Source organism: Carassius auratus, chromosome 15 (genome assembly GCF_003368295.1).
Source record: "Carassius auratus strain Wakin chromosome 15, ASM336829v1, whole genome shotgun sequence".
Classification (NCBI taxonomy): domain Eukaryota; kingdom Metazoa; phylum Chordata; class Actinopteri; order Cypriniformes; family Cyprinidae; genus Carassius; species Carassius auratus.
The window spans coordinates 11,602,154-11,629,361 of NC_039257.1; the positions used below are offsets into that span (position 1 = coordinate 11,602,154).

Here is a 27,208-nt window from a genome sequence, read left to right on the forward strand (position 1 = left end):
ATATATATATATATATATATATATATATATATATATATATATATATATATAAGATAAACTATATTTGAAAGTTTCTTTTTAAAAGTTATTTATTATTATTATTATTATTCAAACATGCATCTTTTCACTTCACAACAAGGCATGAATTGATATACTGGAGTCCTGTGGATTACTTGTGGATTATTGTGATGTTTTTATCACCTGTTTGGACTCTCATTCTGACGGCACCCATTCACTGCAGAGGATCCATTGGTGAGCAAGTGATGTAATGCTACATTTCTCCAAACCCATTCCAATAAACAAACCCAAATAATTTTGGATGGCCTGAGGGTTAGTAAACTGTTGGCAAATTTCTTTTTCTGGGTTTACTATTCCTTTAGATGAAAATCGCACACTGGTTTCCAAAGTTATATGTAAAAAAAAAATAATAATAATAATAAGTAAACACACATAAATGCATTTATATAATCTTTTATAGAATTTTTATGTATACTAATTTACTAATTTGCCTACTTAAATTAGTAAATGTAATAACTAATTTAGATTTATTTAACATAGCAAACAAGTACAAAAAAATGCATTGCTGGAAAAGTACTAAGGAAAACTTTTAGAATTCACACGTAATGAGTGGGAGCCACCACACTTTCTGCTTTAGCAGGCGCTTTCACTCGGAGACTCGAGGAGCCTTTCTTGAGCCAGAGCGAAAACTTGCCTGCGTTTGTTCCTTCTGACAGCGGGACGTTTTGCTAGGATCTAGAAACAGTCCTGCCGTTGCAATCGCACACCCAGTGAAACTATGTAGAGATGGAGTTCGTGAAACTGATCGCAGCTGTTTTGGCAGTTTGTTTCCATCCCTGCTGCACATCAAGCGCGTTCGGTGGTGAGTTTGTGCTTATGTTATGTAAAATGTCGGTTCATACACGGTGATATTCAAATGATCTTACTCCGTTAGATTGTGTATGCTTCTTAAATGCACAATATTTAACAGTAATAGTCAAATAATACGATAGCTTCGGGTAAGAGACTGTGCAGTCTTTTAAAATAAAGATTTCTGAAGCCTTTGTGTTGCAGAACCATAAACGAATATACGCGTCTGGTGATGCAACAAACCTTTAACCACAGAGTTCTCTTTATGTACCGCGCTGTGTTTATGTACAGTTTTCGGTTTTTATTTTTAGGTCACAGCTGTTTTTTTTTTTTAGTCAGGGAGGATATGGCTGCTGGCTGTCGCACACATGACTTAGCTTGAGAGGATTTTCCGCCTGATAGTTTGTGAAAGTTCTGCTGGTTTCTTCCTCTGTTTGCTCGTATATGTCCCTGTGCCAACTTTCCTATAACGGTTCTTACAATATTTCCATAACAGTACTCTAGGTTCAACATTAACTTCAGTGCTTTTTGGTGATGTGGTTTCCAGATCACAGGATATGCCGGAGAGGGACAGAGAAGCCCTGCTATAAGATCACAAGCTTCCAGGACATCGGGCTCAGAGCAAGCTTTGAGGCAGCCAGACAGAAATGCAGGGAGGAAGATGGAGAGCTGCTCAGCATTGAGACTGAGAATGAGCAGCGTCTGGTGGAGAGATTTGTTCAGGAGTTCAGGGCTTCTGATGGAGACTTCTGGATTGGGTTACGAAGAAGCCCTCAATATAATGCTGATTGTTCATCACAGTATTACTGGTTGGATTACAGTCAGGCCAAGTTCAGGTATGATATTCGCAGTAATAACATCCTGAAATATTCTGACAACTGATTGAATGAAAATTAAAATTTTTCCATTATTTCCTCATCCTCGTGATTCATTTTCTTTACAAAACAGATACAAAAACTTCATAAAAGTGGTCTGCATACCAGTGTTGTTGCTATTGTTAATTGATAAAACTCCATACTACCAAAATAGTTTTTGGTAATTGTAATAAAGCTGATATAAAATAAAATAAAATAAAAAATAGGCTATATATATATATATATATATATATATATATATATATATATATATATATATATATATATATATATACATATATATATATATATATATATATATATATATATATATATATATAAATATATATATATATATATATATATATAAATTAGAAATGTCACATTGGCAAGTAACTGAAAAACACAAAAATTGCTCAAACTTAAAATGAAAGCTGTAAATGTAAAAATAAAAGCTATTTGAAAAAATAAATACTGTAATAGTATATGGATATAATTCTTTATTCTATTAATGAAGAATAATAAAAATAACATAAACTACTCATTATGGTGAGTGAATGATGACAGAATTGTCATTTTTGGTGATCTGCTCTTTCACTGAAAGCAAAATACTAAAATTTGAATGTGTATAGAATAGAACTATTTAAAAAATGACAAAAGCACAACATAATTACCAAAACTTAAACTAAAATGAAAATCAAAGCTGACAATGTAAAAATAAAAGCTAATTGGAAATAAATAAATAAAAACTACTGTAAATACTAGAATAGTAAATAAATAGTATTCTTTTTTTAATTAATGTATTCTATATTCTAAGACTTCTGAATCATGAAGGTAAGTAAATAATGACAGAATTTTATTTTTGGTGAACTATCACTTAGTAGTAAATGTGGTACAGAATTTTCAGTGAGTCTGTTGTGCTTCCAGGAACTGGCTGGTGACAGAGCCCTCGTGTGGCCTTGATCAGTGTGTGGCGTTATTCTACAGGCCCTCATCTTCTGCTGGCCAGAAGGAGCACAACCTGTTCAAGTGGACAGACTACAACTGCAATTCCAAGAATAATTTCATCTGCAAGTACTCGGACGGTAGGCGTTTGCTTATGTAAATCTGAGCTGTCACATTTAGATATTTGATAGGCAACAAATCTGAGACAAGCATCTTTAGTGTAAACATATTATATAAGAGGACTTCAAATGTAAACTGTGCCTCCTCCTGTATGTGTTTAGAGAAGCATCCTGTCCCCACTCCAGCAGGAAATATCACTACACTCACAGGTACAAATCCTTCAACTTTATCTGCTGCGTTTGCTACTTTTTTCTTTTCTTTTTTATAGTACCTACCTGCCATTTTTATAGTCTCTTTAATTACAGATTAAACAAAATTATAGCCCACATAAATTCAAGATTAAAAGGATAGTTCCCCAAAAAGTGTAAATGATCTTATAATTGACCAGTGTTATTATCATTAACTAAAACTATTTAAAATGCTTTTTAGTAATTGATAGTAAAAGTTAAAATAGAATAAATATAAGATGAAAAACTTAAAGAACAATTAGAAATGCTGCCTCTGTAAAATCAGATAAATAAATTTAAGTACTTAAACTGACTAAAAATAAAACTGATATACTGTAAAACTAAAGCTAAATAGAGATGTTAAAATGAAAATCAGTAGACATGTAATTATATGGAAAAACAATATACTTCTGCTAAAATTCTTTGGTGCTCCAAGGAGGAAATAAAAGTAAATAGGGTTAAAAGGACAAGAGGATGTGTAAATAAGGACAGAATTTTAATTTTGGGGTGATTTATTAGTTTAGAAACACAAATAATAATGCTCATTATGTCCTCTAGTGGTGGAAGTGGAATTATACTGTTGCTCACAGCAGTCAAGCTCAAAAACCCATACTAGGTCCATCATCAAGGCCAAACACCATAAATGATTATTCATCATTCACAGCGATTCTTGTTTTTAGGTACTGATGAGCTGACTCTGGTGCCAAAGCAGCTGCCTATTACAGTGGACAATGACAGGATAAAAACTGAACTCTCTGAGTCATCAGGTATTTAATTTCTTTTTTTTTTTTTTTATAATGGTCAATTGAATATTGGTTGAATCTATCCATCTATTTGTATATGTGTGATTATCTTCTGTATATATATATATATATATATATATATATATATATATATATATATATATATATATATATATTTTTTTTTTTTTTTTAGTAATAATGGACTTTGTGTTCATTTCTATTTCAGATGACACTAATATTTACTACATCCTCCTCGCCACTCTGCCTGTAATGCTGCTGTTGATATTGGTGGTGTCAGGGGTTTTCTGTTTCAGAGTCATGTCGAGGAGGTGTGTAAAGCACTGCAAACATTTTTATCATTCCTTAATTTGTTATTCTCTGTGAACTATTTGGTCTGTCAGCCTGCCGTACAATATTCTCTTGACTTTGTCTTTGCAGGAGGAAAGAGCAGAATGAAATCTATGCTGTGCCAGGACAGTGGGTGCGTCCAGTAGCTCTGAAAAGTCCGAATGATTATAAACACACTAATAAATCCAACCACTCTGGAGATCATCTGGAGTACATGAGCTCTGAAATTAACAGAACATTTAGTGTGACGTCCACAATCAGTCAGTTTGAGGACTACGAGAACGTCCCGAGCCGCCCCACGCAGTGCGGTTTTGTCACAAATGACATCTACGAGACATGCCGGAGCTCCTCGGTGGTAGAGGCCGGATGGGTGGACAATGACATCTATGGATACTAAAAGACTATACAATGTGTATACTGAGTGGTAAATTCTAGCCCACTAGTGTGACCAGCTCTTCCACTATGTCTGCTCTTTGATGTGCACTATGTGACCCGGTGGGGGGGCAAGTGGGGGTCTAATGCATGGGGTGTACAGATTCCCATAACTGACTATACAAAGAAGCATAAAGGTGTCATCGGCTTGTGAGAGCTTCCGCTGTGGAAGCTGGCATCCTGGCACGGGACCTTCAATTTGGACATTCACAAAACAGTGCGCTGACCTCTCAGTCCATCTCAACAACATCCTTCTGTGTCTCTGAGAGTGGCCTCTCTAAAGGATACATACTGGTTTTTAATGACTGGGTAGTTGCTTTGTAAGCTCTTTTGTGTATAAACTGAATTAAAGGATTTATACGTATAAAACATTGTAACATATTGAATGTATTTTGCTTTGGGGTATCAAATTATGAGCAGAAAGATAAATATTTTTGTTGTATTTAGATTGTAAATGATATTTTGTCTATCCTTATAATAATAATAATAATATCCTTTTATCATTCTTAAGCACAGAATAGCTTTTAATTAATGTATTTTTGTTTAATCAGCATTGTCCGCACACTCCTGGACAACCTGGAAATGTCTTGGAAATTTATAATAAGGCCTGGAACAGTGAATACACATTTTACTAGTAATGGTTATATATTAACCAATTGGTAAGAACTTGACTGCAAAAGTCTTGGGAGTGGCCTGACCTTGACACAATGTAACTCTAACACATGCTTTTATTTAATTGTACTTGATAATACGGATTTGAATAAACGTTTTTGAAATCTCATTCAGTGGGTTTTGTCATGCTGAGAATAGATCTCTACCTTTTCCATATCGTCAAATGACACTGCTGCATGCTTGTACCTTCACATCGGGTTCAGTTGACTCATTTTCCAATCCATTCTGTTATTTCACATTTTGTACCCTTTTAGTGACTGCGTCAGTGTCCATTTATTACAAATATTTTGAGCTAAACGTGATTCTTTGGAAATGCACCATTATTCGGCTGAGTTCCCTGACGTCATCACAGCTGTTTTATTAGGCCTGAGTTACTGCAGTGCAGCACGTGACCGTCAGGTGTCGCCATATGATAGGCCACCTTAAACTGAAATACGTGCAGCTTTGAGGACATATTTGTTGCACTTATGTCATGGAGGTGTTTAAATGTCATTTTCCAGTACAAATCATGCACCGTCTGTAATGCGTTTCTACGCTTACATACTCTTGATATGAATGACTTGTTGTTGAACTGTTGTATAAACTGTTGAGCACTGCACAATACACTCTCCCTCAGTTGATTCTTCAAAGGCACACATTTAATGTTTGTACCAAAACTCTGCTTTATATGATTATGATTATGTAACTGAACAAATAAGTGCCACACCCGCATTGATGTCTATATGGTTGCAAACACTGGTCTTAGTGGCCTAGATGTCAAAATGTGATTATTTAAAGCTGGGGTTTTTATAGGCTACTGGGGCAGGGACCTCCAGGCAGCCGCAAGGGGGTTTGTGGAAGTGTTTAGAGAAAAAATAATACATTACATTTTAAATAAAGAAAAATACAGTGAAACGAAAATTCATTTAGACACCTTGAACAGTTCTCAACTTATCACAGTTTATTTGCTATAGTTTAGAAAACTGTAATAAAATATGACAAGAATTCAGTTAAACTGTGCCAGAACTGTGTTCATCTTGATAATGCCATCCTTCTGTTAGACTGTCTCACAAATGGCTCTCAGCTTTTAAATTTATGTACACAATCAGATAATACCGACTTAGATCAACTTATTACCAAGTAATGCTTAGTAATTTTGTTCAGTCTGTGGTGTAAAAAGGCAGCATTAGCAATAAACGTAAAAAAAAAGGTCAAAGTCAAAGTGTCTAAATGATTTTACTGGTATTCCACTATGATGAATTTTTGGATATATTATGTCACTTACATAAATAAACTATAGTGTCCTGCTCCCACTAGTAATATTATTAATATTAATATTTTTTGTTGCGACTGTATATGAATGCATCTAACAGTACAGTACTGTAATAATTTAACCTATCAGAAACTAATTTTTTTTCAATGGGTTCTTTACGCAGAAAACTAAAAATGTTTCCGCGTTCGAGGAACGTCATATTTGGAAGTTCTGTGGAAGCTAAAACACTGAAAACCCGAGCATTTAAGATATTCTTTCTTTTGAGAGACTATAACGCCGGGAAAACACAGCGTAGCGCCTTCAAACAGCGAGCACGTCCCCGTCGGCTCTCATTCCTCGACTGAAGCACGAGAGACTTTATCACAGACTTTCACAGCCAGCGCTCGAGCAAACACAGCGAGCGAAGCTCCGGCCGCTGACGTAAGAGGTGGCTCTGGTCGCCCTGGAAACGAATTGGCACTCTAGTGTGGAAGCGCTTCGAAGCCCCGCCCCTTGTGCAAATACCCCCATAGGCTCTGACGTCAATGCACGTCAACCAGAGAACATGATGCCTCCTGCAAGTCAACTCGTGTACTCTCGCAAACACAGCTGAAATATTAGCGCTCTATTGTATTGAAGGAGGTGGCGTGACACATCGCCGCGCTCCTAAACGCTCCTCTGCTTCTCCTGCTGAGTTTGAGCGAGCACCCTGGCCGGCACGCTGGCATTTCGACACGTTTTAGCCTCTGCTGACCTCGTTATCTTGAGGCTCAAGTGGCAGGTCTCTGTCTTCTCGCCCCAAACCCTAGTGTTTCACTAACAGCATGGTCATGGCTGACTGTCACCAAAAGCCAGTGCTCAGGGGTCCCGTCCGAGTGGGCTTCTACGATATCGAGCGGACTCTTGGAAAGGGCAATTTCGCTGTTGTGAAACTGGCAAGACACCGTATAACCAAGACAGAGGTGAGTTTGATAATATATCTGCTGCTCATCCCTCTAACTAACTAACTAACTAATTAACTAACTAACTACCCCTTGTGCATCGCACAGAAAAACTACGATATAGCAAGTTACAGTTGTACTCGCACTGACTCGATTGTATCATACTATTGTTGATACTAGTTATGTGAGAACTTAGTATCTTGGGGTAACAAACAACCTGTTTGTCTGAAGCGGTGTGGATTTGATTTTTAGGAACGTTTTATAACTTCTAATCATGGCTGATTTTTTGTGTTTTGAATATTTGTTTCTCAAAATGCATGATACTTACATGTTTAATAAAAATAAAATAAATGTGTTGTAAAATAAAACCATCAATCCAATCCAGATATATGAAATTAATTAGTTTGTAATATTGAGTATTTTTGTTGCTTCAGTTTTATTTTTTATTTTTTTTCATGTTCTGAAGCGTGTTTACTTTTTTAATAGTTTTTATGTTTATAACCATTCGTTTTCAAAATGTTTGTAAAATATTTTCATTAAAAACATTGTTCTTTTTTTTTTTTATAAAATACCATCATTATCATACCCCTTTAATATGTGTTAAAAACATAAAATAACAATAATACATTTTTAATACCTGAGGTATTTTTGTCACGTTCAGTTCAGACCCTGGTCCGAAGTATGTTGACTACAATTAGCTGAAGCCTTTGAGCAGCTTTGCTTGCACTGATAAAGCCACGTCCAGCAGCCCAACGCCTCAATTGAAATATGCAGAGTATTTCAAAAGGGCAGGGTGTCCAAAACTAGTTGTCAAAGAAAGACAAAGGCTGTGTATAATAGCAAGAAATCATGTTGGTTTAGTGCCCTTTAAATGTGGGCCATGCTGTTGTGCATTTTTGCAGTGGTTGCATAAGCAAAGGGTGATTTTGTGATAATGGATGTGATCTCATCCCTAAACCTGAGCTGATGATTGTCTTGCATTCCTTGCAAAAAAAAAATCCCCTGCAGAGCTCTGTTTGCATGACACAAGGTTACCTTGGTCACAGAAAATGTCATAAATTATTTAAAAATATAGTTACACTCAGCTATAAAATGTTTGTGCTTTGCAAGCGCGGTCTGCATTAAATGATTTCTTAAAATCCAAGCTATTGACCTTAGTGACATTGTGTTGCTTTGCAGTAATTTACGCTTGGCCAGAGAGCTGTGTTTTTTAAGACTGTCTGCAGATGTAGAGTTAAGCATTGGAGCACAGTGTGGAATTATGCTATTTAACAGGATTATGTTGTACACGGTTGATGCATCTCTGCAATGGCTGCCTCGAGGCGGCTTCATATCTTTGGGGATGACACTCTCTCAGCGTCCCATCAGTCTCTTGTGTTTTATGATTTCTCTGTTCTTCCTCGGAGCTATCTTCAGAACACACATGCTGTGGTAGCATGTGTCTTCTGCTTTGTGTGTCGCCTGCATTGTTCATGGCTTCAACGGACAGTTGGATCACTGTTACTTCCAATAAAAATGACTAACCGCATTCACATATGACAGCTGATTCATAGCGATGTGCTCTAATGTTTTCAGTCAGTTACAGCAAGGCTGGCCTGGGGTCAGTGTGAGACGGTTTCAGGCCAATAGACAGAACTGTCACTTGTCAAGTACATTATGTCTTTCTTGCATTGATCGCATTGATCATGCAAATATGTTTTAATGCCTTTCAAATGTAAACATTTGGATTCATGTGAAAAAAAAATTGTTGTTAAAATCTACTGATTTCACGTAGATGCTGCTTGGCAAACAAAATAATGTTTTGTTGAAATTACTTGAACAAATCTTTAAAGCATCAGTTACAATTATAAACCAATCGTGTGTGTGTGTGTATGTAATTTGTGCATTCTTTTCATTATATTATGTAATTTTTCTTCTAGCCTGAATTCTTGTAGTCCTTACCAATATTTTCTCTGGTCCCACAAGCTTATTTTTTAGAACATTATTATTAAGTTTATTTATTTATTTATTTTAATACAACAGTGTTGGGAAAAAATATACATTTTGGTAGGGCTGGTAAAAATGTTGACTGGGTAAAAATCCAACCTGACTTGACCAGAAAAAAAAAAAAATCTTATTGTTCAGTCTTAATTTGGCATTTAAAAATATCAAGATTGACTGATATTTTTTTTCAAGATGTCTTTATACATTGAATGTTCCTTATACTAACAGTAGGAAGTAAGCTGAGGGACCAAAGTGTTGTAATATATATCCATAACATAAATGTTTTATATCCCTAATGATATAAAACACAGTTCAAAGTCTTAACTGTGGGATTTGTTGAGTTTTTTCCGCTTCTGTGTACTTACCTGAAGATGATTATTATACAGTCAAAATGGGGATTAAGGTATGAGTGGTTATGAAATTATGAATTACTCCTGTTCTTCTCCCATTTGTCTGGCAAATGTTGAAAATCCTATGGGAAAATAAGATAATTTGGATCATTATCCTACTTTAGTAAGCCGTTAACCAGACACTCAGGTGTGTATTAGCTTTGCTCACGTGTATTTTGCCTTTGATCTGCGCTGGAGCTTGTGAAGACTGGATCGACCTGCACTGCAGACAGTAACAAGACTAATGAATTTCACCGAGTAGCTCGAGGCATTAGGCTCCGTGCCAATGAAAGTGTGTCTCTGTGCCTTTCGTTCAACAGGTGGCTATAAAGATCATCGACAAGACCCAGCTGGATGTTGTGAACCTGGAGAAGGTCTATCGTGAAGTACAAATCATGAAAATGCTGGACCATCCGCACATTATTAAACTGTACCAGGTAATGCTTCTCGCTTTTAAGTCAATTTGGATAAAAGCATCTGCTAAATGACTAAATGTTAAAAAAAAAAAAAAAATAGTAAGGTTTTAAGAGCGATGGATGTACCAGTGTGGAATTTCTGGGCTGATAACTGAGGGTCTACAGCTTGTTGTGGCTGGTACAATAACTGATTTTAAGTTTAGACTAATTAATTAATAAATAACACAAAAGTATCTTTTTTATAATCTTATAATTGACTTGGTACTTGACCAGTTGAGGACTTATATGGCATATTTCCTGTATTTGGGCCAAGTGTTCAAGTGAGGATGGTAACTTTTCATAACCTGATGGGATGCACTTATAATGTGGCTTTTTTGTAGCGTTTTCACTCAATGGTAACTATGTAAATGATACATAAGACTGTAAGATTGGGTCTTTTACAAAAAAAAAAAAAAAAAAAATAGTAAAAGCAAATATAGTGTCAAAGTCCATATCAACAATTTAATATTCATAGTAAATAATATATGATACACCATGCAGTTTTCACCATGTTACCAGCCATCAAGCCAAGGTAATAGCTAACTGTTTTTTTTTAACAGTAAACTTTTACATGAACCCATTAAAGTTGTCCAGCTAGATTTTTTTTTTTAAACTAGAGATCATTCACACTTTGGAGTCAAAGTCACACAAACACTTAGAAGATGAGATAACTTCTCCCCCAGTGTGACTTCACTGCCGTATTATGTAAGACTTTAGGTTACTTTGGTTTTCGGGAATGGGAATAGCGCTTCCTTATTATACAACGTAGTGGCACCAGTCCAAGCCCTTGCCGTGGAATCATAGTGTATCATTATTTCCAATGGTTACTCCATTCAAACTGCATGGGTCAATTAGTCATTTCCTTTCAGGCTCATAAACAGAGGGCAGCTCTGCAGGCCCTGCCATCTCATCTCTAACCCCCAGTTTCCCTCTGCCACGGCTCAGGGTCCTAACACCAAGCAGCTGCTCCGCACACACACCCTCATGTACACGTAATGCAGCAGGTCCATAATTACTGTGGTGATCTGCCTCTAGTCACACGTCAGTCATCACCAGCATTACATGTCAGCTTTTTCTTTGGTCATATCAGATTGGATCACGTGCATATGCAGCACACATGCATTTCAAGCTCATTATATTCATAATCAAATTCTTTATAAAGCATGAATATATTAATGTATTTAATATATATATATATATATATATATATATATATATATATATATATATATAAAAACACTATATAAAATTAATGTAAAAGCACTATATATCTCGGAGAGGTTGCCACAGTTCTTCTGGATTGAGTCTGTCTCAGTTTGTTCGGTTTCTTCATGTCATTCCAGACAGACTGGATGATGGTAAGATCAGATCTCTGTGTGGAGCACTGACTGCTGTCAGACTCCTTGTGCAAACAAAAATCTCACAGGATTATAACCGTTAATGGCAAAATGAATGTTTGGAAATGTAAACTGATACCTGCTACTGACAGACTACAGCAAAAGATAGAAGACTTAAAAAACACTAATACTAATGTTCTAATAATTTTGGCCACCAATGTGTATAAAATCTTACATATACATACGGTGTTGTGGTAATGTAATGCAACGAGTTACATAATACGATTACTTTTAAAGTAACTGGTAAAGCAACGCATCATTTTTTTAAATGCAAGAATTTTTTAAGAAAAAGTAATGCAAAAGTTACATAATGCATTACTTTCCATAAAAAGTAACAAAGTAGCACAATTAGTTACTTATTATGAAGTAACATAATATTGCAATGCATTACTTTTAAAAGTAACGCTGCATGCACACACACACAAACATTAAGCTTTTTATTTTATTTTATTAGAACCGATATTATTGGAGTATGTTTTACAAGAAAATGATAAAATATTTTAGTTTTTCTACATCAGATGTTTCATTCAATGTGTTACTTGTACACAAAGTGTTAAACTTTTGTAATTGTTTGAGAAAATGACTAGCAATTGTTTCTACACTAAATTATTTGCAGTGTATTAGAATAGGCATATTACGTCATTTCTAATTGATTGATGGTCCAATTTTTGACAGTTATCTTTGGCAACAGCGTGACCCTATCCCTTGATGTGTCACATAACAGACAACCAACAAGTGTAGTATCCACTATTCACATGAGATAATTTGAGTTATTTCCAGTTATTTGCTTATTTGGCAGCTGATTGGGATAAGAAGTGCTTTGTGATCGTTGTGTTCTGAACAGCTCTGAGATCACAGCTCCCATCAAAACATGTTTCTGGAAAGGAGAATTAGTTTAGGAGTTTAAAAGATGATTCATATTCTGGCCTAGTTGCTGATTTTATTAGTCAACTCTGTAATGCCTTTAAATGGCAAGAGCAGGGAAAAGTTTACAAGTTGAGCCCAGATAAGGCTGATTTCCACAAAAGCCTCTCTGTACAGATGAGGCCAATGTATCAGACTGTATAAATGGCCAACGGTAGTGTTTATGTGGGACTCTGTGAATGTTTCTGAATTATAACATGCCGCTTCTCTTCACTACATTTAGGCCTATTCATTTTTTTGTTTTCTTTTTTGCTAATTCTGGAGTCCGCCCATGCATTGCTTGCTCTGACACGACATTGTGAATCGAGCCTGCGAGTAAACCAGCATCCCACTCTGATTCATGTGTTTCATTATAATACTGTGAACTCAATGGGATACTTCAGATTTCAGCTGAATGCAGCAGTCATTTTATCACTCAACCCACTTTTTGCACTCGCTTTGTGGTTCATGTGTATTTTAGATCTATGCACATAATCAAAGACAGGATTTTACCCATAACACATTATTTTTTCATCCTCACGCAGGTCATGGAGACCAAGAATATGCTGTACCTTGTGACAGAATACGCCAAGAACGGGGAAATCTTTGGTAAGTGGTACCATTAACTATGGTGCAATGCTAATTTTGGTACCTGATATGAAATATGTCCCATAATTAATTATTTGTATTGTAATAGCTAGCAACCAATTATACTCACAGGGCCTATATATATATATATATATATATATATATATATATATATATATATATATACATCTATATTTTATTGGATGAACGTTGAATTCTTACATGAGTTCACAGAATGTACAATTTTGAAGTCTTTTTTTGTTTGTTTGTTAAAAAAAGCTGACTACCATATTTGGATGTTGTTGTTCTTGCTCTTGTTGTTGATTCACAATGATATTACGCTTTGCTTCTGCTGTCTGGCAGCCAGATCTACCTCTTATCAATTTCACTATACGTTTATCCTGATTCCACATCACTGACACAGAGAAAGTGTGTATTCAGAGTAACATCTTGGTTTCAGATGATAGAGACAAAGGTCAGGCTGAAATTAGCTCAGGCGAGACAAACACAGTCTGTGTGAATAACCATCATAGTCACAAGCAACCAATGTGTCAGCGATGATGATCATATTCTGACGGCTCAGCTGTCTGTCTTTCCGTTGCATCGGAGTTCTGTTCTGTCTGAAACACAAGCTCGGAGCTAAGAGCAAAACTGAAGGTCAACGAAAATTAAGGAATAGTTCATGCAAAAAATGTATTGCATCATCATTTACTCCTGCTCCCTTAATTCAAAGCCTGAGTGACTTTTTTTCTTCCACTGAATACAAAGGGCGAATTTTATAATAGAGTAGTACTGGTCACCTGTTTCAGTTAGAGTTATTGGGGACTGAAGTTTTAAACTAAAGGGTTATTTCATTAATTACTCACCCTCATGTTGTTCTAAATTTGTAAGACCTTTGTTCATCTTCAGAACACAAATTAAGATCTTTTTGATGAAATCCGAGAGCTTTCTGACCCTATATATACAGCAATGCAACTGAAAAGTTAAGGGCAAGAAAGATGGTAAGGACATTGTTAAAATGACATCAGTGGTTCAACCGTAATGCTATGAAGCTACGAGAATACTTTTTGTGTAAATAAAACAAAAAAATGATTTCTTCTCTTACGGGTCAGTCTCTGACTCTATTCACGAGAGTATCATGACACATGGACTGTTTTAACAATGTCCTTACTACCTTTCTGGGCCATAAACATTTAATTTCTGATGTGGTCTATGGAGGGTCAGAAAGCTCTTGGATTTCATCAAAAATACCTTAATTTGTGTTCCAAAGAGGAACAAAGGTCTTATGGGTTTGGAATGACATGAGTGTGAGTAATTCATTTTCAGAATTTTCATTTTTGGGTAAACTATCCCTTTAATGCTTTAAAAAGCATCAAAAAGCCCCACAATAACAGTCCATTTGACACATGTGCTATATTCAGGTCTCCTGAAAGTCATATGATCACTTCATGAGACAAATGCACTTAAATTTAGGTCGTTATCCACTCTTCCATTTGTTTTTTTCTCCTATGAAGCTACTGTATGACTTATGAGGATTTGGAACATTAGGGAATTGGATTTTTTCACTGTAGCCATTCACTTGTATTACGGTTATAAAATTCTTGTGAGATATTCAAACAGAAGAGTCATAAAGGTTTGCAACAACATGGACGTAAATAATCAGAATTTCCGCTTTTAGGTGAACTATCCCTTTAAAAATCCCTTGTCTGTGATTGTTGAAGGTGAAAGTGGTGTAAAAGTAGTCACTTCCAGTGACTGATCTCTTTGACTTTGTAGCAGCAGCTGCTGTGCACCACCTGTGAAAACTCACATAATCATCACACATTATTCTTACATAACATTGTGTCTGTTTCACAGTACACGGCAATGTGATATGCTACCAAGAAATTGTTCCTTCCCTGGGGAGTCAAGTGTTTTTTTTTTTTTTTCTTTTTTTTTTTTTTTTTAATGTGCGTTCACAGTTTTAATGCATTTTAAGTGAAATGCTGTAATATGAAGCCTATAGATGGAGTAGCCCCACCCACAGTGAAATACTATTGGTCCAAACTGAATTGACTATAATTGGCTGTTGTTTTTCTGCGTTGTTACATTTCGTCTTTCATTGCGGACATACAAATTACTTTAACACTATTTTGTTTTAGAGGTATTTTTGTAAACATATTTGTCACGCATATTCTGTTTGACCAGCCACCAATCAACACACTCAAACTGGTAAAGTGTTTTATTGCTAGACAATAAAACAGACATTTAGCGTGATTCTTTTACAATCTTGCGGTTGCGTTTTATTTGTGTGGACACTATGACCCTGGTGTTGGATGTGACAACAGCCTCTCTGGTTTGAAAGAGATATAAAGAGTGATGTCATGGCTGGGGCAAACCAAATTACGTGTTTCCCACCCAAGTGGTGTACTACGGGGTGAGATAAGACAAATGTCCAATAGAGACTTGAAATGAGGTTTCTGAGGTCAAACAAATAAAAAAATAATGTGCGTATGATTATGCTACTTATTTACAGCATGTGCCATCGCAATCAAGACTAAAAGTCTCCAGTTAATCACAAATTATGAAAGATTATTTTTGGAAACATTAAGACCAAGTGATGTGTTCTTGCATCACACTGAATCTAAGATATCCTAATGTAACACAGGCACTCGCTGCCATCAGATAATCTTCAGAGGTATAGAAGAGAGAGCTAGAGCAGCATTTGGTGGGTGCTCGGTTCGGTCCCCCGTGGTGGAGCTTAGCAACGCAGAAGCCCACCACGAGAGCCTGTCTGCTCCACCAACAACGCAGAGCCGAAGCATTAGAGGGACCTGGAAACTGGGTCAACCTCGAATAAGTAGAAGCTGTAGAACGCACAGGCAAAGCAGGAAAGAGAGGGAAAGCTAAGGGATATTGATTTGAATTTTGGAAGTGGAGGGGAGAAATGTAGGCCATGCATATTTTAGAAAAATCCAGAGCTGTAGAGAAGGTTCTTTTTGAACATGTCAGCTGATCAGTCTTGACACCCGTGTCTGCCCTCAGCCTCTCAATCCCTGTCTTTCACCATCAGGCTCTGTTTCTAGTCTGTCAGTTTTAGGTTTGAGCATTAGTAATGGTAGTTAATTTACTGGAGTTCACTGGAAAGAGTGTTTTGAAGACCAGAAGAAATATATTCTTCTGTTTGTTGGAAATAGTTTAGTTTATTTGTTTTTGGTGTATAAGAATCCACTAACAGAAAATTAGTGGAAATTGACACAAATTTACAGTGGAAGTACCATAGTTTTTCTTTAGGATATTTAATATGATATATTATTCTTTGATTTCTTAAGTTTTTATATATGCAGTTTAATATCATAAATTGAGAGCTGTTTGATATATTTTTTTTTATAAAATATTTTTTCATATAGCAAGAGTATGAAGAATTATGGCGAAAGAGCCATAGAGAAATTGATATGAAAAGCTTAAAATAAATGGTCATCTAAATAAAGAATTAGAAAATACCATGGTATCCATTTATTATATAATATATATATTAATATATAATAAATTCAGATATATATTCAGAAATACTTTTGAAATGTAACAAAATATTTTTATTTCTAAAGTATTTTATTAATTAAACACTTATTTTTATTATTATTACAAATGCTTCATTTTACTTATTTTAATTCAGTGAATTAAAGTTGGTGGAACACCTAAAATACCATGATATTTTTGTAAATGACAAATCTGCTACAAGCTTCAGCTATGCTTTAAAACCCCTAATACACAAGCCCTGCAGTGAAATGCACCTTGCTGAGAAGAGAAGTGCTCTTTCTCCTCTTGCGTGTCTCTTTAGTCAGTCCATGTGACTGGTGCGACTGCCGCTTGTTTGTAAGGGTCAGCTGAGAGCAACTCCAGTTGTACTACTTATAAAGTATAAGCAACTTTTATTAGGTCAGCTGGCCAGCTCAGGCTCTTTTTGGTCAATCTTGTTATGCTCACATGGCTAAGAGACGGAAGAAAAAAACATGTAACAAGCGCATTTTAGAGGCCTGATGTACCTGGTATGCTGACACCAGAATGATATGTTGTTCTGCTGGCCAAAGTCCACTGTCTGTGATTTAGTGAGGGTGATTACAGCCGGTTGAGTGGTATAAAGTAGAGTGCATGAACATCTTATCTCAAAGTAGATTCTTGCCAGCCATTTGACACACATATGAGACATTCTTATGCCAGGTGTGTTTTTTGATTAGCAACTTAGTCCTAAAAAAGTTTAAAATGGAGCACAATTTCAGAATGTTGCATCTGGTATCTAATTGGTTAGCTCAGTGAATTCGACATTTTACATTATTGTAGTGTATATATATATATATATATATGTGTATGTGTAAACTCATTCTGTATGATTTATAAGCGTTTTGAAAAATGGGGACAAGGGTTATGTCCTCATAAATCACCCTCTCCTTGTAATACCTGTGTCATACCCATGTCATTATACAGAGTTGTGTCCTGATATGTCACAAAAACATGCCCCCACACACACACAGTGCGTGCATAATTATAAGTTGATATTCACACACAAAAAAAAAAAATCAGTTTGCCTTATAATTTTGTACACGCACTGTATTTTATATTGTATTTATTTATTTATTTTATAATATATTTTCTATAGTATGGTGTGTTCCCTCTGCAAAATTTTGTTGGCAAAATCAATCATTTCAGTAGGAATCTGTGCGATTGGAAATTCCATGTGAGGACAAAAAGTTCCCCCGTAGATTTTGCACATTTTCAAATAATGTGAATTTGCCAACACAAAATTGCTTTGAAAGTGACTTCTGTCTGAGCTGTGTTCACATACATTTCTAAACTATTGACAATAGTTCCTTTATTGCCTATAAAATTTTTCTGAAGCTACGCTAATGTGACTACACCTTAAGGCTAGGTTATCCAAGGTAATTCTGCGACCACAAATTGCTGTCTCTGTTTTTGATAATTGATTTTGATATTTGAAAAACAGCTTATGTAGAGAATGAAGCCTTAAACACACTGCCATGTACCACAGTCGCTCTGCCAGCCCACCTCAATGTAATCCCAAGGCGAGTTTGGAATGGAATGTGTGAGTACTGTAGGTTTGGCTACAGGCCGAGGGCCAGGGACTGACCCAGTACTCTAGGGTGTGGTGACCACATGATTACACCATGCAGGGGGATGTTTACCCCACTCACACACCACAGAGCCTTCTTATTGTGGCTCATCAATCTTTGCCACTTGCCACACCACTCAACCCGGAGCCTTTCCCGGTATAACATGTGGTCATGGTTTTCAACCTTTTTTTTTGTGACCCATATTACCCATGCAAAATTTTTCACTGATTCATCATGTCCGTGCTTTGTGTATTTGTGATGTTCAGTTAACCCCATTTCATCTTTTTTCAGATTACCTAGCCAAGCATGGACGGCTGAGCGAACCAGAGGCACGACGCAAGTTCTGGCAAATTCTGTCTGCTGTTGAGTACTGCCACAATCGAAACATCGTTCACCGGGACTTGAAGGCGGAGAATCTGCTGCTAGATGGACACATGAACATCAAGATTGCTGGTAAAGGCTGTCACGGTTACATTAACTAAATTAAATTACATTTAACTAAACTTTTGAAACATTACTAATCTGTGGTACATTGGTTCTATTGATAATGAATTGTTGTAAAATATAACAGCTGTTTTATAGTATTTTATATGTTAGATATAGTTATTATTTGTACTGCATATTATATACACATTTAACTAATTGGATATTATATAATATTGAATTTATTGTTATAATAATTATAGTTTATCTATCTATCTATCTATCTATCTATCTATCTATCTATCTATCTATCAATATATATATATATAATACAATACATGCACAATTAAATAGGGTTTGCATTTATTTTACTTATGTTTTTTATTTATGCAATTGGGTAAATGCAAAAAAAACTGTTTTGTGTGTTTGCTTTTATCAAAATTGAAGTGGAGACTTTGGATTAAAATGTAAAACATCATCTAAATTTGTAGCACGTATATACAGCTAAAGGTTGGAGTCAGAATTGCTTGGAATTTCCTTTGCCTTAGAAGATTTTCACCTACGTTTTTGTGAATTCGCCATGGTTAATTAAAGGGTGTGATGGACCGTTTATTAATCAAAGCTGTACCACTCAGGATGATGACTCAGTTGGTGGAGCCACGAGTTGCGTCAAGAGCACACAGGTGCTTTCTGTGCTGAGCTATATATCCAGACTAAGGTTCATTTGCAGTTTCATTTGAATTTGAGCAATCAAGAGGTTACTAACTAAAGTGAGCCAGGCTTTGAACATTCATGCTAGGCTCTCAGCAAAACGAGAGCTTCCCACACACATATGTGCGCACACATTCACACACAGACCAAACATTGTCAGTTTCCCTAACACGTCAACCTGCTATCTGGCCAAAACTCCACTATCATGTTGGTAGAATATGATGTTTGGCACAGCAAGTAATGCAGTGGCCAGTCACAGAGGAGTGTCCCACAAGGCTTTGTTAAAGGTCCTTTTTCTTTTAGCCCTCACACTGATTCACAGTCAGCCTCTCAGAAGATGACTGAAGTTGGGTCACTCAAAGAAAGGTCATCAGCCTTTAATGTTCCACTTCAAACATTTATCCCCTTGCATCATGACTAAAAGAAGACAGTGAAGCTCTAATCTATAAACCATGAATACATATTTCCATATTACACCGATTTAAAGAGCAAAATATGTTTCAATTTACAGTGGTTTTATATTCTGATTACATGACATGACATTACAATTTCAAAGCATGAAGCAAGAGAAACTGTTTTCCCATAAATCATGTTGAATGAGCAAACCCGTGGGAGTGAAAGACTTCCTGGGGGTGGGCAATGATTGGGAAACTATGAAAATTGTTAGGATTGGATCCCCAGAGATATTTACACAATCAGCCCCCAGCACCAATCCAATGCACAGCATGTTACGTATGTCCACTGCATGATGAAATTATGAGAGCCAGAGATATTGACCTCAATGAAAGCTTTTAAAGTAACAAGTAAAGATCAGCTCTGCCTGTAAATATGTGCTTTCCAAGCTGCAGGAGTTAAACTCTAGGGCCGGATGAGATTGAGTGATTCCTGTATTGAATGTTGAGTCTCACTCCTGCAGTGTCTGCCGCTGGACTGCCTAGAGCATTGACGTCAATTCCTCCTGTTCAGCATTCAACTCATGAAGTGGGTCAGCGCAACTGATATGGACTCATCATACTGGCTTATTACATCACAATCACAATGAAAAATGAACAACGCTGCTTTTTATCTCTCCCTTAAGGTTCACATTTTCATTTTATGAGGCCCCTGAAGCTCAGAATCTAGACAAACTCCTGATACTCACTGGTATTAAAATAAAGATTTATTTTATTTGTTTTATTTATTTTTTTATATAACCTTAAAATAATATAATTGCGATCATTTCAATAATTAAACTTGTTTAATTTTCTTAACACCTTGGCATTCCCCCCCCTGTTTTAAGAAGATTTAGTGAAGTCTATGCTTAAAAAAAAAGGAAAATCCCAATATAAGGAAAAATAAACCTAGTTCAAGATTGTAAGCAGATCCTAGGATCCTTTTATGCTGTTCTTGTTTAAACGATCTGTAGATTTTTTTTCTTCTTCTGGAAAACGAGTAAGTTGTTGTTGTTTTTTTGCAGTTGCAGTTATGAATAAATACAGGCTTGTAGCTTATGTTTTAAAGGAAGGTCGGCCGTTATACACAAGGACTTACATATTTTTTTTCAAGAGCCATATTTGGCAGTCTCACATCACTGTCTTTGACTTCTGGCAGTGGTGGCCTTTGTATCTAATCTCTGAGCACTTTGTAAAGCTCATCCAACCCATTGAATTAAGAGTGAGGTGGTGATGGTTTCCATCTTCAGGGTTTGCACGGCATGATCCATTAAGCCCTATTACAGATGCTGCTCAGCGACCCACTGTTCCTTCACTGGCTGTTGTCAGCATACCATATTATACAACATTTGCCAGTAGATGTAGTGTGGTACATAATGCAAATTTCGTCACATAGGAATTTTAAGTGACCTTATGCAATGTAGGTCAACTTTTCTTATAATTTACACAGTTACAAAAACACAGCGCAGTTTTGATGTATTAGCTATTGAAATTGAACGGAATTTGAAAGGGTTTGTGTCTTTTGTAAAATAGCCGTTGGACTTTAGTTACATCACAGCCATGATGTTACAGGCAGTATTACAGGGAGGGATTTTCTTATTCTAGAAAGCATTGATTGGAGAGAGATCCAGCCTACACTGCAGATATCTTTGCTCTGTTCTCAATAAGTGTGTAAATGATAATGACTTTACATTTTAAATGCTTATATCAAAAATGAATATTTGGAGGGCACTAGCAAATGTATGCCCTCAGACAACTCGCACTGCAAACTCAGATATTTTTCATGGGATTTTAAATATTTTAAAATGCTGTCTATATATAAATTGCTGTCTGACTGTACTTGTTTTGTGTGGAAATTATTATTATTATTATTTTTTTTTTTTTTTTTGGTAATGGCTTCTCAAAGAGAACAGTGCTAATATTAGTCATCAAAGTAGAAAGAAGTGGGCTGCAAAAGCATCGTTCTGCGAGCTTTGAGGATGTGTGGAGGAAATGTGTTTTTGGCTTGAATTATTAGAGAAGCATGTTTTTGCAGTGTCTTTACTTTCAGTCATGAGTAGTAACTTTACAGTAAGGTACACTTTACACCTCTTTCCAAACTTGGCCCCGGAAAGGTCATGGAAATGAAATATACACTGCCTTTCAGAAGTTTGGGGTCAGTACGATAAAAAAAAAAAAACAATGCATATATCCAGTATAGATTCATTAAACTGATGATCAGTACCGACATCAAAACTATTTATAATGTTACAAGAAATTAAAGCTAGTCTCTTCAACTTTCTGTTTATGAAACATTGAAGACTTAGGTAATGGCTGCTGAAATTCAGCTTTGCTATCTCAGAAATACATTTACATTTTAAAATATATTAAAATAGAAAGCAGTTAGTCTAAATCGTAATAATATCTCAGAATATTACTGTTTTTATTGTATTTGTGCACTTTAAAAACATTTAAAAATCTTTCCAATTCTAAACTTTTGAATAACTGTAATTTATTGAATCAGTTTATAAGAATATGTGTAGGGTTTTTGTTAGAAGTATTGTTGATTAAATACTTCTAACAAAAACCCTACACATATTCTTATAAATTCTTATAAACTTTTTTATTTTTAAACAGCAGTCACAAATGACTGGAAAAGTTCACCAGTCACTAGGTATCGGAACCTTGGTCGCAAAATCAATATTGTAATGAAACCTTCCCGTTTGTTGTTCCCTACTGTGTCCCTGAACCCAGACATAGTAAACCCTGTCAGTTTCATTCTTATATCACCTTTCTCTTATTTATTTATTTTTTTCTCATCCTTGCAGATTTTGGCTTTGGAAATTTCTTCCAGTCAGGAAAGCCCCTGGCCACATGGTGCGGGAGTCCTCCATATGCAGCCCCGGAGGTGTTTGAGGGACAGCAGTATGAAGGACCCCAGCTTGACATCTGGGTAATGCCGGCGTATCCATGCAGGTTCACACTGCAGTGTGTTTGACAGTAAATGATTAGTGAGTCAGCTGACTGTTGTTTGTGTTACCACCTATTCAACTTTTGAGAACTCTGCTGACGTCAAAGCATAAACCAAACACCCTGTGGTCCATGTGAGAGAGATAGAGATCAGATCATGTGAAAGCTCTCTTGCTCTCTTTTTACTGCCATTAAAGGAAGAGTTTACCCAAAAGTGAAAATCTGTTACTTACCCTCAAGTCGCTTCCAAACCCTTATTATTTTTTTATTAGGCAAGATTCTCATATACAAAGAGAAAAGAGCAGCATTAACATTCTGCTAAACATCATCTTTTGTGTTCCGGAGAAAAGAAACTCCTATAAAGTTAGAACTGATATGAGGGTGAATAAATATTCATTTTTAGGGTGATCTATCCCTTTAAGTGTGTGCACCTGCACATTTGCACATTATTCATCAGTGAGCTGACGCTGTGTGTGTGTGTGTTCCTGCAGAGTATGGGGGTGGTTCTGTACGTGCTGGTGTGTGGCGCCCTGCCCTTCGATGGCCCCTCTCTCCCCGTCCTGCGGCAGCGAGTTCTGGAGGGCCGTTTCCGTATCCCTTACTTCATGACAGAAGGTGAGACGCTCTGGTAGCACACGAAGCTGCCGCTCAGAGAGTTTTCTGGCAGCAGTTGGTGTTTTTTCATGAAATTCAAGCCTGGTCAATTAAAACATTCCATAAGTGCTTAGCTACAGTTTGTGTGTGGACTGTATAAAGACGGAGGGCTCTAACTGCTCTGAGATGTTTAGCAGTGGAACACGAAATGAGTCATGATGATCCACTAGTAAACTGATCGTCCTGTAACCGTCTAGTCTGTTAATGAGGTTGACTGGTAGGGATGCAGTGACATTAAAGGTCTGGTCGAGATAAAAAAAAAAAAAAAAAAAATGATTTATTCTAATGAAGATAAGCCATTTAAGTTCCATTATATATAATTAATTGTAAATGCTACATGTGAATTTAAGCATCACAGCATTATATGTACATGTAAAAAAAAAAAAAATGGATATACATTTTGAGATTTGCTAAATTACATTTAACAGTTTTATTAAATTATAAACATTTTCAAAGATTAATGTACAGGGAACATTAGATGATGCCAAACGTAATCTACACTTCCTGTTCGTTTGGGTTGGGTAAGATTTATTATGTTTTTGAAAGAAGTCTCTTATGCTCACTAAAACTGCATTTATTTGTAATTATTGTGAAATATTATTGGAATTTAAGATTTGCATTTTCTACTTAAATAATTTTTAAATGCAGTTTTTTCCTGTGACGCAATACAAAATTTTCGGCAGCTATTTTGGCCGCCATTTCTCCAGCGTTTAGAGTCAAATGATTCTTCAGAAATTATTACTGATGTTGATTTGGTGCTTTAAAAACATTCCTTATTATTATTATCAATGTTGAAAACAGGTTTGCTGCATAATATTTATTTTTTCATGACAGTTTTGATCAATTAAATACACTCTTGCTTAATAAAAGTATTTATAACTTATAAACAGTAGTGGGGGTGATCAGGAAAGGTGCACGAGCCAGGACTCAGACTCAGGATGCCCGAAGTGCAACGGTGCTATATGTTGGCGTGCTGTCCACAAGGCTATTGGCCCCGACTGATTTTTTTTTCCTTTTATTTTCAGCATGGATTCCACCATTTATTTGCCTGCGTTTTTCCGTTTTTTTTTCATATTCACCATCCTTTCCTTTCAATATTCATGCTATGGATGCGAACACGCAGAAAATAGAAACTGATCCAAATTTTTTTTAATGATGGACAAAAAGTTTGGAGGCAGTGTGTAAACATGATTGACACAACGTGAGGTCATATTTATTTTTCAACATGCGAAAATTTTGGATAAATTACAGACTGTGTGCAAAGACCTTAATTCAAGCCCTTATATGTCTCAGAGTGAAGCTGAGCGTTACTCCTCAAATGAAAAGAACAGCGTGTGTTTTTCCTTTACATTTCCTTTTCAAATGCTCTCATCACACAGGATTTCACTCCTACAGAGTATCGACCCCTCCTCAGCATGCTCTTAGCCAAGAGTGCTAGTACACACTACACACTACATGCTACACACTACTCTATACTGTGAATACAGCACACGCACCGTTGGGAAAGATTATGAGCGCCTGGTGGGTTATACAGGGAGTTTTGGCTTACTTCTCCATGAAGGAGGAGCACTTTTCCAGAATTATCCAGGATGGAACATTCAGGAACTTGCACAATAATGGCATTATCTTCTATGACATGTATTGTAGGACAAATGTCAAAAGCAAACTTTCCTACATTATTTTTGTAATAATTAGAGGGTAAAATAAAATTATGGACAAGGAAGATAATTTAAGTTAGAGATTTGGGGTTTAGTACACTGTAAAAAGAAATTAACACTTCTCACTAGTAACTAGTTGCTTAGCTTGCCTATTAATATATTTAGCTGTTTATTAATAGTTATAAAGCACATTCTGCATGTCCATATCCTACATACCTAGTCCTGCTCAATATCTAAACTTAACAACTACCTTGAGATTGATAAGAAGCTAATTGGTAGTTGGAGGCAAAATTCATAGTTAATTGTTTGTTAATTGCGAGAATTGGACCTTAAAATAAAGTGTGACTAAAAAAATTATTAAACCTCAAAAAAAATCATTATATAATATAGGTGTCATTTTTAGGGCTCAAGCCCGAAGGGGCGAAGAGCCCTATTGTTCTTCTAAGGATTATTAGGGCTCAAGCCCAAAGGGCGAGAGGCCTATTGTTTTCCTTAGGATTATTTTTAGGGCTCAAGCCTGGAGGGCGAGAGCCCTATTGTTTTCCTTAGGATTATTTGTTATTATTATTAGGGCTCAAGCCCAAAGGGCGAGAGGCCTATTGTTTTCCTTAGGATTATTTTTTATTATTATTATTATTATTAGGGCTCAAGCCTGGAGGGCGAGAGCCCTATTGTTTTCCTTAGGATTATTTTTTATTATTATTATTATTATTATTATTTTTTTCTAACGTTACGGGGGCTTTTGGGGTCCTTAACATGCTCGAAAACTCTTGAAAATTGGCACACAGATTGGAACCTGCGGCCATTAGGGTCGGGCAGAGACTGATACACGGGCGTGGCACAGGGGCTCTACAGCGCCCCCTGGAATACTGAGGGCCATATATCATACATACTTGCACGTAGACACATGAAACTCGGTACACATGTAGATCTCATTAAACCAAACAACTTTCGTACTGCATGTCATAGGCTCCGCCCAACAGGAAGTTGGCTATTTAGGGTTTATTATTCATATTTTTGGTCAAAGTTGTGGGGGCTTTTGGGGTCCCTAACATACTCAAAAACTCTTGAAAATTTGCACACACTTTGGAATCTGTGCCCTTTAGGAGCCTGCAGAGGCTGGGACCCGGGCGTGGCACAGGGGCTCTACGGCGCCCCCTGGAACACAGTCATAAATGTTGATGTATAGCTCACACATACTTGCACATATTCATATGAAATTCAGTACACATATAGATCTCATTGTGCCGAACAATTTTCGTATTGCATGTCATTGGGCTCCGCCCAACAGGAAGTCAGCTATTTAGAGTTATGTAAAAAGCGCATGCTCTGGAATTTGATATACTTGTCATAGGTTTTTTACTCGTTTACCACCAAACTCGGTCAACATGATCTCAAGACATTGGGGATGAAAAATTGCCAGGGGATTTTTGATATCTCGAACGGTTTGCTCGTGGCGAGGCGTTGAAATTATGGCGAGAATTGAGAAACAGGAAGTGTCTAATACCATCCACATACATTTCCTGATTTCAATCAAACTTCATCAGATTATTCATTGTATGATGTCGATCGCATATATGTGACTATTAGGAGTCAAAGTTATAGCGCCACCAACTGGCAGCAGGAAGTGTGTCATTTTCAAAATGCTTTGAATTCAGCATCTTATTTTTATTCGATTTGCTTCAAACTTCATCAGAATAATGTTAAAACACAGCCGATATGAATCTGCTGGGGGAAATTGGATATCTAAAAATATTGTTGCCGTGGCAACATGTCAAACTGGAATACTTCTCAGGTGATTTTGAGGCATATAACATGCTTAGAATTTCATCAAACTCAGAACACATATCAGTATTAGTGACAGCTAGACACTGGCAAAAGTTCATAAGAGGGCGTGGAAGAGGCACTCTATAGCGCCACCTTTTGTCAAAAGTGGGGGGGTTAGTTTTAGCTACAGACACCAAACTCAGTACAAAAATTGTTCTTATCAAGACGGAAAACTTTCTAATTCACAGTCATCAGCTACGACCAACAGGAAGTCGGCTATTTTGATTTGAATGTGGATTGTTTTTTACATTTAGCTGTGAATTAATGCATACTGCTCAGAGGAGAGTAACACAATACACACCAAACTTGGTCTACATGTTGAAAAAACATTGAGGAACTTAAATTTTGAATG

General features: G+C 36.3%; 2 protein-coding genes across 3 annotated transcripts in view; both read left to right on the forward strand.

Annotated features, from left to right (window-relative positions):
- Positions 1 to 615: 615 nt before the first annotated feature.
- laynb (layilin b) lies at positions 616 to 5,317 on the forward strand. The gene is made up of 7 exons (XM_026282385.1): positions 616 to 880; positions 1,415 to 1,703; positions 2,649 to 2,806; positions 2,948 to 2,995; positions 3,694 to 3,780; positions 3,983 to 4,085; positions 4,195 to 5,317. Exons 1-7 carry the CDS (start codon positions 805 to 807, stop codon positions 4,499 to 4,501), a joined length of 1,068 nt encoding a protein of 355 aa, XP_026138170.1. The 5' UTR covers positions 616 to 804; the 3' UTR covers positions 4,502 to 5,317.
- Positions 5,318 to 7,263: 1,946 nt separating this feature from the next.
- sik2b (salt-inducible kinase 2b) overlaps positions 7,264 to 27,208 on the forward strand; it is a 93,628-nt gene continuing 73,683 nt past the window's right edge. The window contains exons 1-6 of one of the 2 annotated variants that reach the window (XM_026282383.1): positions 7,264 to 7,401; positions 10,073 to 10,189; positions 13,053 to 13,116; positions 18,495 to 18,656; positions 22,576 to 22,700; positions 23,209 to 23,332. In XM_026282383.1, coding sequence (XP_026138168.1) covers positions 7,264 to 7,401; positions 10,073 to 10,189; positions 13,053 to 13,116; positions 18,495 to 18,656; positions 22,576 to 22,700; positions 23,209 to 23,332 — 730 coding nt within the window. The remainder of the gene's footprint in view (positions 7,402 to 10,072; positions 10,190 to 13,052; positions 13,117 to 18,494; positions 18,657 to 22,575; positions 22,701 to 23,208; positions 23,333 to 27,208) is intronic. The other variant, XM_026282384.1, reaches the window with a different exon arrangement.